General features: G+C 43.1%; 1 protein-coding gene across 1 annotated transcript; it reads left to right on the top strand.

Moving 5' to 3' along the window:
* The first annotated feature begins 434 nt into the window (after nt 1–434).
* On the top strand, nt 435–16,515 carry rps3a (ribosomal protein S3A). Its single transcript, XM_038791978.1, has 6 exons — nt 435–586; nt 1,067–1,170; nt 2,531–2,718; nt 4,704–4,912; nt 12,291–12,400; nt 16,361–16,515. The coding sequence occupies exons 1-6, from the start codon at nt 525–527 to the stop codon at nt 16,483–16,485; spliced, it is 798 nt and encodes a 265-aa protein (XP_038647906.1). The 5' UTR covers nt 435–524; the 3' UTR covers nt 16,486–16,515.
* The last annotated feature ends 410 nt before the right edge of the window (nt 16,516–16,925 follow it).

Below are 16,925 nucleotides of genomic sequence, written 5' to 3' on the forward strand. Positions count from 1 at the left end.
CTGTAACATTTCCGTGGTTCTATGGTGGAAACAATGTGAAAACTGGCAAGTAATCTAAAATAAAATAACAATTTATATGCCAAGAGCTATAATAATTAACTTAACTATGGACAACAGTGACATAAGATCGGTGTCAAGGTGCATTATAGATTGACATTTCAATTATACCATAATTTCCTCATTCTTTCACATTAATCAGGTCCAACAACGTAGTCGCCTGTCAATGGGTTATCGAATTGCTTCATCTTGCTGTGCGCTGGTTTTCCAACATTACAAAGGTGACCAAAGATTTCCACACACTTTGCGGCATCCTGCAGTGAAGAAGGATTCACAGGTACAGCATTTATCTCAGCGTTGAGCTCACTGTCACTGCACAGCGCGGGCGCGGCCAGCGCTTCCCCATTGGACCATCTCGGTATCTCCCAGTTCTCGCGATGTTTCCCGCGCTTGACCCCGTGACCCAGCAAAAGTCTCGCGCGGCGAACTGAGCTCCTCCTCTTCCTCTTCCCAGCTCTTCGAGCAACATGGCGGTCGGCAAAAACAAGAGACTGACCAAAGGAGGCAAAAAAGGTGCCAAGAAGAAGATGTAAGTGAGGCAAAATTGACTGGCCGGCCATCCGCTGTCCCTCTTCAACAGGGATCTTGCGCGAAATGGGGGATATTCCGGGGGATGGCGCTGATATTTAGGGGATTGTGATGATGGTGAGTGTGGGGAGGGAGAGGAGACGCGGTCGCCGGCCTGAGCTACGAGGCGGTGTTGGACCTGCCTTACAATCACAAATGGACGCCCGTGCTTTAGGCATCGCGCGGAAATTAAACGGCAATGTCCGCTGTAACCGAGTCTGGGCTGTTTTAAAGTTCGGAGTTGAGTGGGCCCGGTCTTCCGGAGTGGGATATGGAGTCACGGTACAAGAGTTGGCCTCTATCTTCCTGGCATGGTCTGGAGAACTGTGGCCAGGTGCGCCTACACCTCAGGTTTTCCACGGCTGGTTGAATTGAGAGTTAATTGTGACTGAATCAGGAACTACCATACTGTTCTAAATTTTATTTCACCGTCTCTTTCTAGTGTGGACCCCTTCTCCAAGAAGGATTGGTACGATGTTAAGGCCCCAGCGATGTTTAACATCAGGAACCTGGGTAAAACCTTGGTTACCAGGACACAAGGAACTAGTAAGTGTTTGACAATTAATGGCATTACCATCGCTGAATCTTCTGCTCTTAACACCTGAGGGTTACCATTGACCAGCAACCGAACTGGACTAGTAACATGTATACTGATGCTGGAAGAGCAGGTCAGATCAGGAGTGTGATGGCATGCTATCCATTTGCCTGGATGGGTGCAACTCCCAACACTCGAGAAGCTTGACAGCATCAAGTCAAAGCAGCCTGTTTGATTGGTACCTTACCTACAAACATTTACTTCATCCACTGACAAATAGTGACAGTAATGTGTTCCATCCACAAGATGCACTTTAGGAACTCATCAAGGCAGCACCTTCCAAACACATGACTACCATCTGGAAGGCAGCAGGTGTATGGGAAAATCCGCCTGAACGTTGAAGTTCCCCTCCAAGTTACTCACAACTCACATCCTTCTTTGAAATATATCACTGTGGCTGAGTCAAAATCCTAGACCACCCTTCCTAACAGCGCCGTCGGTGTACTTGCAGCACATGGATTGCAGTGTTTCATGGAACCATGGATTGATGATAAATGCTGGCCTAGCCAGCCATGCCTGCATTCTGAAAATGAATTATAAAACTTAATTCTTTAAGAGTGGTATAATGATTTTATTTCCTGGGCAAATTTAAGCATTCAGAAAATATTAACTCTTTGCCTTGGATTTGTTAAATAATTCCTGAAGTCATGAAGTTTATTAGTAGTTAGAATTTCTGCACTAGAATAAAGACGTGATAATTTAATGGGTGGAAGTCTAAAACCTATATCTAAATCTTAGGGTAGCACAAGTGGATAGCACTGTGGCTTCACAGCGCCAGGGCCCCAGGTTTGATTGCCTGCTGGGTCACTGTCTGCGGAGTCTGCATGTTCTCCCCGTGTCTGCGTGGGTTTCCTCTGGGTGCTCCGGTTTCCTCCCACAGACCTGCAGGGTAGGTGGATTGGACATGATAAATTGCCCTTAGTGACCAAAAAGGTTAGGAAGGGATATTGGGTTACGGGGATCGGGTGGAAGTGAGGGCTTCAGTAGGTTGGTGCAGACTCGATGGGCTGAATGGCCTCCTGCACTGTATGTTCTGCATTCTAAATCATATCTCCTGTATCAGACCTTCGACTTTCGAAGTACAGTCACTAGTGAAACACTGTAGATCCCTGTTGAACAGTGGATTGGCCTTTATGTATGGTAATAGAAATACACTTCTCATTTAAACCTGGGTGACCTGACAATTATTGAGACTGTCCTGATAGTCTCATCAGTATCTGCAAAATTATTTTTGAAAAACGTGCTGCCAGGTAGATGTTGAAGCTTTTATTCTCCAATATCCTCATTTGCCTTGTTTTCTCTATCATGTAGAGATTGCCTCAGAAGGCTTGAAAGGCCGTGTATTTGAGGTGAGTCTTGCTGATTTGCAGAATGATGAAGTGGCCTTCCGCAAATTTAAGCTGATCGTGGAGGACGTTCAGGGCAAAAACTGCCTGACCAACTTTCATGGCATGGACCTAACACGTGATAAAATGTGCTCTATGGTTAAAAAATGGCAGGTACGTTTATTAATTTGCATATCTAGGATTGGAGTTATGAATTTCGCTGCTTTAGATTATTTTGTGCCAATTTAACCAAATTAATTCAGATATGTGATGTAATATGATACAACTGCAAGACCAAAGCGACTGTTCCAGTAACTAAATGATCTATATTTTTGACTCATCTGATGAAGGAGCTACGCTCCAAAAGCTAGTGATTTGAAAAAACCTTGGCATTTCCACATTATATTTTTTATATCTGTTCCATGAAAATGCTAAATTTGAATGAGACAAATTTGGCTTGATTTGTGCCTTTTGTAAGGATACCAGCAGCAGCAGGATGAAATCCTTAAGTGGACATTGTCCACTTGATACCCTCATTTAGCGTCCAGGTAGGAAGGATATCCATGGACCTCCAAGTTTGCACTATGGACGGGTATTAAATTCCACCCATTATGTGTACATCTTCCAGCAGGATCAAAAATGAAGACGCCTTTCATTTTTATTCATGAGTACAACATTTATTCAGTGATCGCTCCCTTGTCTGATTCAGTTGGTCATTGTGCATTAGGCCCCTGATGTAGAGATCAATCTAGGTTGACACTTGAGTGAGTACTGAGTTACTATTTGGAGGTGTTAGGTAAGTGAAGATTAAGTTGCTTCCCTGTGAAGTGAAAATAAAGGATCTGAAGGCTCAATTTGAAGGGGTGGGCAGTTTTCTGGTCTTTTGGCCAATATGTAACCCTCATTTGAGGAAACCGATGACCTGGGATCTTACATATGAAGGTAGATGCTGCATTTCCAATATTGTAATGGTGTCTGCACTTGCAGTGGCACTCATTAACGTTCTTACCTCTTCGCCCAACATTGGTGGCAGTGAGGATAATTCTACATCCACTATAATAATAATCATTATTAGTGTCACAAGTAGGCTTGCATTACACTGCAATGGAGTTACTGTGAAAATCCCCTAGTTGCCACACTCTGGCGCCTGTTCGGGTAAACTGAGGAAGAATTCAGAATGTCCAAATCACTAACAAGCACGTCTTTTGGGACTAGTGGGAGGAAACCGGAGCATCCAGAGGAAACCCATGGAGACACGGGGAGAATGTGCAGACTCCACACAGGCAGTGACCCAAGCCTTGAATCGACCCCGGGTCTCTGGTGCTGTGAAGCAGCTGTGCTTGTGCTACCATGCCGCTATTGACCCATCTTGATTGCCCACAACTGAATTCAGATTTCAGTTTAGGCTTGAAGTTGATTGGAGACTTATATATGTATACATATAAATGCAAACATCCTTGATGGCTCGTTGAAGTATAGTCTCTGTTGTGTTTTGTCTTGTGTAAATATTTTTATCCTACTTTTTCACATTTTCATATTTACAACACATAATTAACAATAACAACAAATACAATGGCAGTCCCCAGGGAGCCGACAATCCCCTCATCCCACCCACCCTCAAACAGCTCCGAACATTTTGATTCCAAAATACCAGGGCAAACAATCATCATTGCCCCCACTAATGTTCGATGTCATCCAATTCGTGAAAATGCATGATGAACAAGGCCCATGAGTTGTAGAACCCTTCCATTCTCCCTCTCAACTCAAACTTTACTTTCTCGAGTGTTAGGAACTCCAGCAGGCCCCCCCCGCCACACCGAGGCACAGTGCGGAGATCCCAGCCTTCACCCCAACAGAACCCGCCTTTGGGCAATCAGAGAGGCGAAGGTCAAGAAAGACATCTGCCTCCGCACCCATTTCCAACCCTGGTCGATCTGACCCCAAATATGGCTTCTCGGGTGATTCGAATCATGCATGCACCCTTGAGATTACCTTAAAGACTTCCCTCTAATAAACCTCCAGTTTTGGGCAGGGCCAAAACATATGAATGTGATTTGCGGGGATGATCTCCGTTGTATATATGGGAAGTAATGTTCTACAGTTTTGTGAATCAGGCAGTGAATGTACTGATGACATTTCTTAATTTATTCTAATTGTAGACCATGATCGAAGCCCATATTGATGTCAAAACCACAGATGGATACTTGCTCCGCCTATTTTGTGTAGGTTTCACCAAGAAGCGCACCAACCAGATTCGTAAAACCTCCTACGCGCAGCATCAGCAGGTCCGCACGATCCGCAAGAAGATGGTGGAGATCATGACTCGTGAAGTGCAAACCAATGATCTCAAGGAGATTGTCAACAAATTGTGAGTAATCTAACATACCATTGTTCTACAAGTTGTGAATTTCGAATCTGGGCATATGCAATCTTGAAGCCGCTTCAGCATAGGTTGTTGGCTACAGAACTGTTTCTGGATGTTGGACACTTGATTTTGGAAATTGAATTGAAACAACTATGGGCTAATACAACTACCATGTTGATTTCCATGGTCTAATGGGATGGAGTGTTGGTGCATGGCTAGGGTACTGAATCCCTAATCATGGAAGCCTTATAGTGCAGAAGGAGGCCATTCGGCCCATTAAGCTTACACCAACCCTCTGAAAGAGCATCCTGCCTATGCCCACTCCCCCACCCTATCCCTGTAATCCCATAGCCCCATCTAAATTTTGGACTCTAATTAAGAATGGCCAACCCACTTAACCTCATCTTTGCACTGTAGGAGGAAACCGGAGCACCTAGCGTTAACTTTGAGTCCCTATGATTCTTCTGTAGAGCAGTTCTTTAGAAGCCAAATGAACTCAAGACATTAACTCTCTTTCTCTCTGCCTAGATAATGCAAGACCTGTTGAGTTTATCCAGCATGTTCTATTTTTATTTCACATTTCCATCCACTGTATTTTGCTTTTATTTGTACCAAATCCCTACTTTGCATATGTTTTTACTAAGGAAGAAGCTGTTGTCAAAGCCATAGTGAAAGACAAGATAAGATGGGATTGTATTGAACTTTGGTGAGGCCACAGCTAGAGTACTGTGCGTTACTGGCTGCCACATTATAAGAAGGATGTAATTGCGCTGGAGGGGGTGCAGAGGTGATTTACCAGGAGGTTGCCTGGGGTGGACAAGTTATGAATAGAGGTTGGATAGGCTTGGTTTATTTTCGCTGGAGTGGAGAAGATTGAGGGGCGATCTAATCGAGGGGTACAAGATTGAAGCGCATGGGCAGAGTGGATAGGGAACAGCTGTTCCCCTTCGTTATGAGGAGACACAAGTTCAAGGTGAGGTTTTTTTGGGGGGGGGTGCGGTTTGAGCAAAACCCTTTTTTTTTTAATAACCTAGAGTGTGGTGATAGTCTGGAATGCACTACCTAGAAGGATGGTAGAGGCGGGTTATGTCACATCCTTTAAAAAGTACCTGGGTGAGAACTTGGCTCGTCATAAGATTAACGGCTATGGGCCAAGTGCTGGCAAATGGGATTAGGTAGACCGATCAGATGTTTTTCATGTGTTGGTGCAGACTCGATGAGCTGAATGACCTCTTCTGCGATGTATTATTATTCTGTGATTCTGGGTAACAATATATAAAGAGGAAGTATTAAAAGGTTAGCTACACTAAAAGTTGGTGAGTCATCCCAGCACCAGATAGGATGTATCTGATGATGCTGAAGGAAATAAGGGCACGAGCTATGGAGGTACAATCCATAATCTTTCAATCCTGAAATGGGGTGTGGAGCCAGAGAACTGCAAATGTTACAAGCTTGTTCGAAAAACTAATGGTTGAACCCAGAAACAAATGCTGTCAGTTGAACCTTAAAGGTAGGGAGGCTTTTAGAACCAATAATCCAGAACAGCAGTAAATTATGGAGTGCCAGCGTGCATGTTAAGGGCCAATCATGTTTCACTAATTTGATTGAGATTTTTGAGGTAACGAGATGGTTAATGAGGGTGGTGGTTGATATGTATGTGGACTTCCAAAAGGAGTGTGGTGAAGTGTCATTTCATGGAGTTGCCAGCAAAGCTGAAGCCCATGGGGGAAAAAGGGGAAAGTGGCAGCTTGGCTAGGAAGGTGGTTGACTGACAGGAAACAGCAGTGAATGGTTGGTTTTTGCATCAGAGTAATGATATGCAGTGGATTTCCCAGTGATCAGTACTAAAACCACTGTTTTACTCTGTATTAATGACCTAGACTTGGATCTATATGGCACAATTGCAAAATTTATGAATGACTCAAAAACTTGCAAAGTGTTATGTACTGGGAGGTGGGTAGTGATGGACTTGAAGAGGACATAGGCTGGTGGTATGGAAGATTAAATTTAATTCTGAGAAGTTTAATGCGATAAGTTTTGATAGGATGAATGAGAGGCAATATAAAACAAAAGGAAGGTGGCACAGTGGTTAGCATTGCTGCCTCACAGCTCCAGGGTCCTGGGTTCAGTTCCGGCCTCGGGTGACTGTCTATGTGGAGTTTGCACTTTATCCCTGTCCGTGCCTGCTTGGGTTTCCTCCGGGTGCTCCCACAGTCCCACGGTTAGATGGGGTGGAGGTGTAGGCTAAAGTAGGGTGCTCTCTCCAAGGGCTGGCACCGACTCGATGGGCCAAATGGCCTTGTGCACCGTAAATGTTTGTCTAATTCTATGAAAATACTGCAGCTGCTGGAATTTTGACGCAAAACCAGGAAACACTGGAAAATCTCAAGTCTAGCGGCCTCTGTGTAGAGAGAAAGTTAATGTTTTGTGTCTATGGCTTCAGAAAAAAAACCTGTAGTAAAAGATACAGTTCGAGGGTACAGGTACAGACCTAGGGGTTTATGCACAAATGGTTGTAATAGCAGGGATGATTGCAAAAATGCTTTAATAGGCATTTATAAACTTTATAAATCGGGAGTACAAAAGCATGGAAGTTATTTTGAACCTTTATAAAACTCTGATTTTGCCTCAACTGGCATACTCTTGTCTAATCTGGGTATTATACTTTAAGAAGGATGTGAAGACTTTTCAAGGATGCAAAAAGATAGACAAGAACCACTCCATGGGTGAAGGTCTTCAGTTGAGAAATTCCGTTGACAATATTGTGAGGATATTGCTATGTGTTCAAAATCATGAGAATTCCAGGCTGGATAGGAGATTGGGACTCGCTGTGTTGCTTTTGCAGAAGACTGACATGGACGTGACAGGCCAAATGGATGCCACCTGTGCTGTATGGTGAGGTTGCAAAACTGGCAGAGATTACAGAATTCGATGTTGAGTAAGCAATTTCACAAGATGGGCCTACAACCGGTTAAGCTGATTGGCGGAAGTTGATTATTAACAAACGTGGCTGCTAACCCATTTCAGATGATAACACCAAGAGGCACTGAAGTTCTGGGTTTGGTAACTTGACTAAAATAAGCTATTTCTAGAAATCCCCTAGTTAAGATTTGATCGTTGTGTGTGGAGCTGTAGGGATGAGACATTAAAAGATGAGATTATAATTGGATCATGTCAAAGGCTGCAGAGAGCTGAAAAAGGACGAGATAATGTGCCATCATACCAGTATCTTTTTTGACTTTGGTTTCAGTTGTTTTGTACTGCCTTGGGTATGGTACCTGCTTGGAGAGGTTCAAATAAGGTAGACAAGAGTTTTAGATGACAACATTTATAAAGGGTGGAAAATAGAAGCTGGCCAGGAATGTATTGCAGTAGGCAAGTCTAGAAGTATAGGCATGGTTTTGAGCTTCAGCACCAGATGATCTGAAGCAAGGGTGAAGATTGGAGATATTCCAGAGGTGGAAATACGTGGTTTCTGTGATGGCATGTATGTATAGTCAGAAGTTCATCTGTGAATTGAGTGTGATATCAAGGTTACAAACTCTTATTTGAATCTCAAACAGTTGGCAGGAAGAGGTGTGAAGTCTGTACTGAGTAGATCTTGTGAGAAACAAAGGAATGGCTGGGTGTTCCCAGCATTGAGTAAGAAATTTCTCCTTCTCTTCCAACCTATATCCACAAAGCTAGAAATCACATAACCCATTTCCTTCTTGACCTTCATTGTCTCCTTTTTGGCATGGACATTCAGTTCATTGACGCCTCCATTCCCACCACTCTTCTTCCACCTCCTATGTCTCTGCGCTCACTTCTTCGGGGAGGGGGTCCCCCTCCCGTTCAACAGATCCTTTTACCCACCTTCAGTATTCTAACTGGACACTCTTCTGGCCGCTTACCCGCTCTTGATCTTTTCATTGAGAACTGTCGGTGTGACACTGACTGTCTTAACTTCTCTGCTCTTCTCACCCATTCTAACCTGTCTCCTTCTGAACTTGCTACACTCTGCTCTTTCTGGTCCACTCCTAACTGTCATCAAACCCGCCGATAAGGTTGTCTGGGGGTACTGACATCTATCCCGCAGAGGCCGAATGACAATTTTCACTCTTCTGTCTATTTCCCCCTGGACCATGGCCCCATCACCAAGCAGCAAGCCATTGTTTCCTGGGCTGTTACTGATCTCATCTTCTCTGGAGATCTTCCCTCCACAGCTTCCAACCTCATAGTCTCCCAACCACGGACATCCCGCTTCTACCTCTACTGCCCAGGGAGGCCCACCGTGTCAGCCTGTTCCTGTCCCAATGACCTCCTTTCTTCCTATCTTGACTCCTATTCTCTCCTCTTGTCCAATCCTTTCCCACCTATACCCTTGATTCCTCTGAGATTCTACATATCAACAGCTTCCAGTTCCCCGGCCCTAACCGCCACCTCTTTGCAATGGATGTCCAGTCCCTCTATACCTCCATTCCCCACCAGGAGGGTCTGAGAGCTCTCCACTTCTTTGAACAGAGGCCTGAACAGTCCCCATCCACTAGCACTCTTCCACCTGGCTGAACTTGTCCTCTCACTGAACAATCTTTCCTTTAATCTGTCTCACCTCCTCCAAAGCAAAGTTGTGGCTATGGGTACCCACATGGGACCCCGGTATTGTCTGTCTCTTTATGGGGTATGTGGACCTACTCCAGCCCCATCCCACAGCTCTATTCGGTACATCAGTGACTGTTTCCGTGCCACCTCGTGTTCCATGTCTATTTCATTAATTCATTAATTTTACTTCCAGATTCTGCCCCTCTATCGCCTTCAATGGACCATCTCTGACTGTTCCCTTCTCTTGATCTTGCTATCTCTGTTTCTGGGGATAGACTGCACTTGTATCCATTAGAAGCAATGCATCTTTCCCTCACTCCCCTTGTCAGCATTCCACAGGGACCGTTCCCTCCGGGATATCCTGGCCCACTCCAACACCTCACCCTCTTTCCATGTACCTTCCTATGTAATCGAAGAAAGTATAACACCTGCCCCATTACCTCCTACCTGCTCACTATCCAAGGGCCTAAGCACACTTTTCAGGTGGAGCAGTGCTTCACGTGAACCTCTTTCAGTCTGGTCTATTGCATTTGCTGCTCCCAGTGCAGTCTACTTTACGTTGGGGAGACTAAATGCAGACTGGGAGACCACTTTGCAGAGCACCGTCGGTCAATCTGCAAGCAGGACGCAGACCTTTCTGTCACTTGCCACTTCTGCTCACCGTCCTGCTCTCATGTTCATGTGTCCATTCTTGGCCTGCTGCAATATTCTAGTGAAACCCAGCGGCAACGGGAGGAACAGCACCTCATCTTCTGATTGGGCACGGTACAGCCTTCCAGTCTCAACATTGAGTTCAACAACTTCCGACTGAATTCTCTCCTCCACCTTCACCCCATTTTTATTTCTATCCATTTATTTTATTTCACCTATCTGGTTTCCCCTCACCATTGCCCCCCACCACCTCCTCCATCTGTTCCCTGTTCCAGGTTGTCCTTGGACACACCATTCACCTTTGTTCTGCCATTAACACATTCTGACCTCTTAATGTACCACTATCAGCACCCTTCTTGGTCATCTCCACCATTTACATTCTGTCCACAATATCTTTGATGTGGAGATGCCGGCGTTGGACTGGGGTGAGCACAGTAAGAAGTCTTACAACACCAGGTTAAAGTCCAACAGGTTTGATTCAAACACGAGCTTTCGGAGCTGCGCTCCGAAAGCTCGTGTTTGAATCAAACCTGTTGCACAATATCTTTGTCAATCTCCACCAATTGCTTACCCTCTATCCAGCCCCACTGCTCCATGCCCCCCACTCCCAGACAGTTAGGTTTGACTAAGTATCACCCAGACTCAAAACATTAGCTTCAATCTCTCCACCAATGCTGTCACACCTGCTGATTGTCCAGTATTTCCTGTGTTTGTTTCAGATTTCAGTATCCACAGTAATTTGCTGTTATCTACCATATGCTTGCTGACTTCCATAACAATCTTGATTACACTTCCTCCGACTTTTTATACGGGCTCTGTTCCATTCTTCCAGTTTCTCCAATGTATCTGTTATGAAGATTCCATCTTTCACACCAGTGCCTGTTCTATTCTCCTCCACTGTGGTTGATGGATTCTTTAATTATATTCTTAGGATTCCAGGCACATCCTCATACCTTCTCCTCCCTTTAAGCACTAGATACTGCTCCTTTTGTCCTCATCATCCACCATCCCAGCCTCCACATTCAGTGCTCATTCTCTGCTATTTCCAGAGCAATGTCACCACCAAATGCATCTTCCCATCTGACGCTCCAAAGGATCTGTTCCTAATGTACTGTTTTGGCTGCTGACGATGTGATGGTCTGAGGCACTATTCAGTTTGGGAAACACAGAATGGGTGATTGCTTTGCTGAGTGTCCATTCAGCTTACACTCACTTCCAGATACTGTCCCAATGCGAATAGCTTTACTGGGGTATAGTTACATAGCACATTTCTACCACGTTCTTGATGGCCGGTTGAAAACGGGCCATGGAATAGTGAGACAAAGTACAATAATCTATTGGGTCTTTTCCATGTTTTGTGCAATATGGTATACGTTTACTCCAGCACTTCTCTTGCTGAGCTTTGAAATACATTATATGGAATTGTAGGAAAGTAAAAATTGAGCCTCCAGTCAAAAAGCTTGTCGCTTGTTTTTGTGTCCCAAACTTGTGCTAGCTTTGATCTTGCTCATGTAAACCTCTCAGGCTCTGTTACAAATCTAACCACGTTTTTTTTTAAGATGGCAGTAATGCCGACCAAATTTGGGGTGGGGGGTGTATTAACCTTTTCTAAATACTAAAACAAAACCTATTTCCCTACTAAAATGGGTATTTTGAATGGAGATGCGAGCGTACAGTTGTGTTGTCTGGCTGTTTTGATAAAGATAAGCTTGATGCATCACAGTTCTACCCCATTCTGTTCTAAAGCCCGCCTGCTTTCCAGCAAGGTTTCTGAGACACTGCTGAGTTTGTGCTCTGTCTGACATGACCATAGAATTCAGGCGCAATTCAGATTTCAAATCATCCCTCCCGAGTGGTGCACTTGTCAATAGCCACAGACTTTGATATTTAAGTTGTAGTCCTGCTTTTATAAACTTGCTTCCTAGTATCCTCCAAATAACCTTTATCTTGATTGAATTCTGGAATGTACAAGTGTGTGGACGAGGCTAGTACTCACCAAGCTTTGTTTACTAGAGTTTATAGTATAGAGAAATGTAAAATCTGAAAGAGACCATTAGACCTGCATGTAATTAATTTAGGAATAAGTAGCTTTAACATGAATGTTGATAATTCCTGTAATGTTCTTAGCTGTCTGATTGATTGCTTTTAGGATCCCAGACAGCATTGGTAAGGACATTGAGAAAGCTTGCCAGTCCATTTATCCTCTCCATGATGTGTATGTTCGAAAAGTCAAGATGTTAAAGAAGCCCAAGTTTGAATGTAAGTACAGTGTACTTGTGCCTTTTTCTATCAGAAGTATTGTGCTTTCGACCGTACAAGCACATCAGATCATGAATAACATGAAACAAAACCAAAAGACAAATTGTTAGGTCTATGGAAGTCTAGAATGGAGAGATTAGATCTGGAGAATGAACATTGCCCATTTCAGGCATATCGTATTTAAAACATTAGGTGGAAGTTTTTTCTAGATACCAATCTTCTATGAAAAAAGTAAGTGGTTTGGATTTATTCAGCACCTTTTAATGCAGAGATACTTGTAGATGGGTGTGTGAAGTGGGTAGGAGCAAGAGAACAGGAATGCAAAGAGGTGTTACTGAAAGTTGGATGGAAATGTCAATTTTCCATCTTTTTGGAGATGGAGATTTGGCAACAGGACCTGGGGAGTTGAAAGTTCTGCCACTAATGGTGGAACATGCAAAAAAGTTTCCATTTATTGGATAACCTATGTGGATGAGGGTGGAAGTATAGGACAGACAGGGCACAATACTTTGAGATGTGCACAAATGTGGGTTTACAGCAGTCAGGACAGGAAGACGAGGGATTTTGGAACAGTATCTACATTTGCTAAATTTGAATCCGCAGCTGCATGCAAGAACTTTGCTACATACCTTAATGGGCTCCAAACTGCACTCCAATTCACCGTTGAAATGGAACAGTCAAATAAACTCCCTTTCCCTGATATGTTGGTTGAGAAATTAGTCCGTGGATTCTCTATTACTGTCTACTGCAAGTCTAACATCACTGGTTAATATATGCATAGGGATTCCTAGTTACACATACTATAAGATTGGCCTTATGGGCCAACTTTTAAATACGCTATTTGCTCACCGTGCAAGTGTGCAGCTGAAATGAAATGCCTCAAAAGCAATTCTGTGGGACAATGTCTAATCTGATCTGATCACTGCACGTTGTCTATTGCTCAAGCTCATGTATGGGGTTCCAGCCGCCATCTTCGGTCCTGAAAAAGTGCACAGTCTGCCTCCAAATACCCTGAAAGGCCATGATATCTGGAGTGAGCCCCAACCAAGGTATGAGAGGGAGCAAGTTCTGCCCTTTCTGGGAAAGACATTTCAAAGAGTTCTGTTCAGCTTGAAACTGAATTGAAACTGAAACAAACACAGACTCGCACGGCAAGGGGATCAGCATCAAGGACCTGTTGAGTCCCAGGAATTTAATATAGCTGGTTGGCTGTCAGCTAAGTCCATCAAGATGTGGCATCACTGGACTAAACCAAGCAGCACATCTCACCGGGGAGGGATTTCTGAGGTCAGTCCAAATAGCACATCAGCCAGGGGTGTCCAGTTTGTTTTTAAAATTGATGCAGACTAAGTCCCAGTAACTGTCCAGGTACACAAGTAGTCAAAGCAAAGAATAACAGAAAATAAAGGAAATACTCAAGGGAAATCAAGTTTCACTGTTACTATACAATAATAACAGAAGCGTATTCTTCACTAACAGGATGCTAATGTCAAGCCAAAAGGTCTACCATACAAATGAGTACTGTAGTGTATGAACAGACCGTACCTGACCAGCCATGCTTACAGAACTCCAAAACATAGTGTCCAGTATTAGATGTGATTCCATGATAGGCTCACACTTGCTAAGCAATCCTGAGTGTGTTAGTCATTGCACTGAAAACCAATTTAAGATTATCAGTTGTGTTTTCTGTGGCTCACTTGCTGGAAGCTACATGTGTTCACATGGGACCTTACCTCTGCAGCCTAAAGCAGCATGTCCATGTCCTTTTCAACTAAACCAAAGCATGGGGGGAGCAACTATTCCCTGGTTTATTCCCTGTGACAGTGCCATGACTAATCAGTTTGTTGAACATGCTTGGCAGTTAACTGTTCTCTGGTGCATTCCCCAGAGCCACCTCTACATATCCGTTCACTTATCAACCAGTGGTCCTTTCTCATGCCGGATAAATTGTTCCCATTGTCAGTATTCTTGCAAGTTGCCCTAAAAAGTGCCAGAGGTCTTTTTTTCAACAATTCTCAAGTTCTGTACTACCAAACGATTTGTGTGTATATATAATGCATTCTTCATCTCTTTATTCAGTATTCGCTTCAAAAATGTAATACGTCTCAACATTGTTTACTTTTGTCATTTCAATCAGGCCATCCTTGATTATCCTAAGGATTTCTAAATCACATTGCAGATTTTGAGAGTTTGCCTCACAACCAATGGGGGTAAACTGGTCTTGCTCCTCGTCAGTCCTTCTCCCTTGCCAGTGCAAAATTGCTGGTCTGCAAATGTGCACTGGCTCGTGCATGTAGTGAGCGCCAATGATGTAATTATGTTGTGCTCGGCCTTCCAGTCCACCTGCGTGAAAAGTTTTTAAATTTGTGTGGGGACACTCTGCAATTAAAAAGATTGGAAGTTTAAGTTTAGCCTGAAGAACAATAAAGCTATTTATTAATTAGGGACACAGACAGGCAATCTTCCAAATTCCAATGTTGAGCCAGCCAAACTCTAATAATAGAATGCTCTGGCATACTGTGCATATCAAGTCTCGCCTATCAAATTGTTAAGTCTGCCAGAGAAGGTAGGCTGAAGCCCAATCTCACATGGATTGACCCCTAAGGAGACTGTACTTACACAGAAGTTGCATGAACTCACAAGAACCTAAATCAAGCAATAATAATAGTTCTGTTCAAAACATAGGAGCAGTTTGATGGTGAAACTTTTGTATATTCACACAATCATTGCTCCAATTTTTTTAATTTCAATTTTTTAAAATTATTTTTTCAACATCAATTTTTATTCTTGAAAATCATGCAGACCACATTTTTCCTTATTGCTGAGGTAAAAAAAATCTGTGGTAGGCTGGTGCTACAATTTGCAATCCACAGTTATTGGGAAGCAGAAAATGGCTAGAAATAAATGGAAGAGATTCATGATCAATTAATGTTAGGTTATGTGCCTAGTGTTGTCTGTTCATAGTTTGTGGAACCTACAGTTATTTAACTAGTCTTATTAATTCTTTATATAGATGCAATTGTATAGGGGATTGGTGAGGCCACACCTGGAGTATTGTGTGGTACAGTTTAGGTGTCCTTATCTGAGGAAGGGTGTTCTTGCTGTGGAGGGAGTGCAGCAAATGCTTACCGGGCTGGCACTTGGGGTGGCATGACTGCTATATGAAGAGAGAGTTGGGATTATATTCATTGGAGTTTAGAAGAGTGAGAGGGAATCTCTTTAAAATTCTAACATTAGACAGGGTAGATGGGATCATAGGTTGAGGATAAGGGATAAACCTTTTAGGACTGAGGAGAAATGTCTTCACCCAGAGAGTGGCGAATCTGTGGAATTCACTACCACAAAGTAGTTGAGGCCAAAACGTTGTGTAATTTCAAGACAGAATTAGACATAGCTCTTGAGGCTCAAGGGATTTTGGGGAGGGGGCTGGTGAAGGTGGGATCAGGGTATTGAATTTGATGATCAGGCTTGAAGGCTGAATGGCTTCCTGCTTCTATTTTGTATGTAAATTAATCTATACAACCCCATATGCCCTCTTTAAAGTCTTATTTTTTAGAGATGGTAAGCATTTTTAATAGACAGAAAACATAAATATGAGAAGTAGACTATTTGGCCCCTGAAATTCTGGCCTTCCAAGTGCACTTTCCTGGCGCTCTCTTCTTCCCCACCCCCAATAACCTTTCACTCTTTTGTAGAGGTGACGGGGATAGTTTTTTAAAAATGCCTGTTTTAAGTAATGGGCTAGATTGTTTGAATTGTTTGAAAGATTGTTTGATTAGATTTTCTAATTTTAGAATAATGGTAACCACCTGTGATTTACTCATGAGGGGTGGACAAATGTTCTGACTGAAGCATTGCTTTATTACAAAATAATCTCATTAAGAATAGATTTGCACCTGTTAGTTGGCTAACCTGATTGCGATGTACTATTAAGATAATCCAAAAAATATTTTCTCCTAGTGGGAAAACTCATGGAACTGCACGGTGAAGGAGGAAGTGGCTCAAGCAAACCATCAGGTGAAGAGACTGGTGCCAAAGTAGATCGAGCTGATGGATATGAACCCCCTGTCCAGGAAACTGTCTAAATATGTATAATAAAACACATCTTCTATGACTATTTTGTCCTTCAATGTTATGTAATCTAAAACATTTTAATTTTAACACCCGAGGCAAACCAAATTCATGCAACCCGCCCTCTTAATATAATCCTTTAAGTCCACCTGTCATATTGCTCAACCTGGGCAATATAAACTTGATGAATTGCAGTGACCAAAACAACTCTAACTGGGATCTAACCATTTTATACAATGGAAACACATAGCTTTCTCCTCTTGTTCATGTGCACTAGCTCTTGGTTTGTTTACCTGGACACCCAAATCTTTCCTCGTTTTATATTTATTGTTAAGCAAATATTTTTCCTTGATCTGAAGTGGGTGGCTTTGCACTTTCCAGTGAATGCTATTTGCCCATGTTGCCTATTCATTTTATCTGGAGTCCTTTTTGCAATTTCCTGGTTCCATCAGTA

The sequence above is a fragment of the Scyliorhinus canicula genome, chromosome 3, assembly GCF_902713615.1.
Source record: "Scyliorhinus canicula chromosome 3, sScyCan1.1, whole genome shotgun sequence".
NCBI lineage: Eukaryota > Metazoa > Chordata > Chondrichthyes > Carcharhiniformes > Scyliorhinidae > Scyliorhinus > Scyliorhinus canicula.

What these genes read in the sequence shown, in the direction of transcription:
- rps3a (XM_038791978.1), top strand. Translation starts at nt 525, where the DNA reads ATGGCGGTCGGCAAAAACAAGAGACTGACCAAAGGAGGCAAAAAAGGT. An exon ending in AAAGGTGCCAAGAAGAAGAT is followed by an intron (nt 587 to 1,066) that starts GTAAGTGAGGCA and finishes GTCTCTTTCTAG; the next exon opens with TGTGGACCCCTTCTCCAAGA. An exon ending in AAAGAAGCCCAAGTTTGAAT is followed by an intron (nt 12,401 to 16,360) that starts GTAAGTACAGTG and finishes ATTTTCTCCTAG; the next exon opens with TGGGAAAACTCATGGAACTG.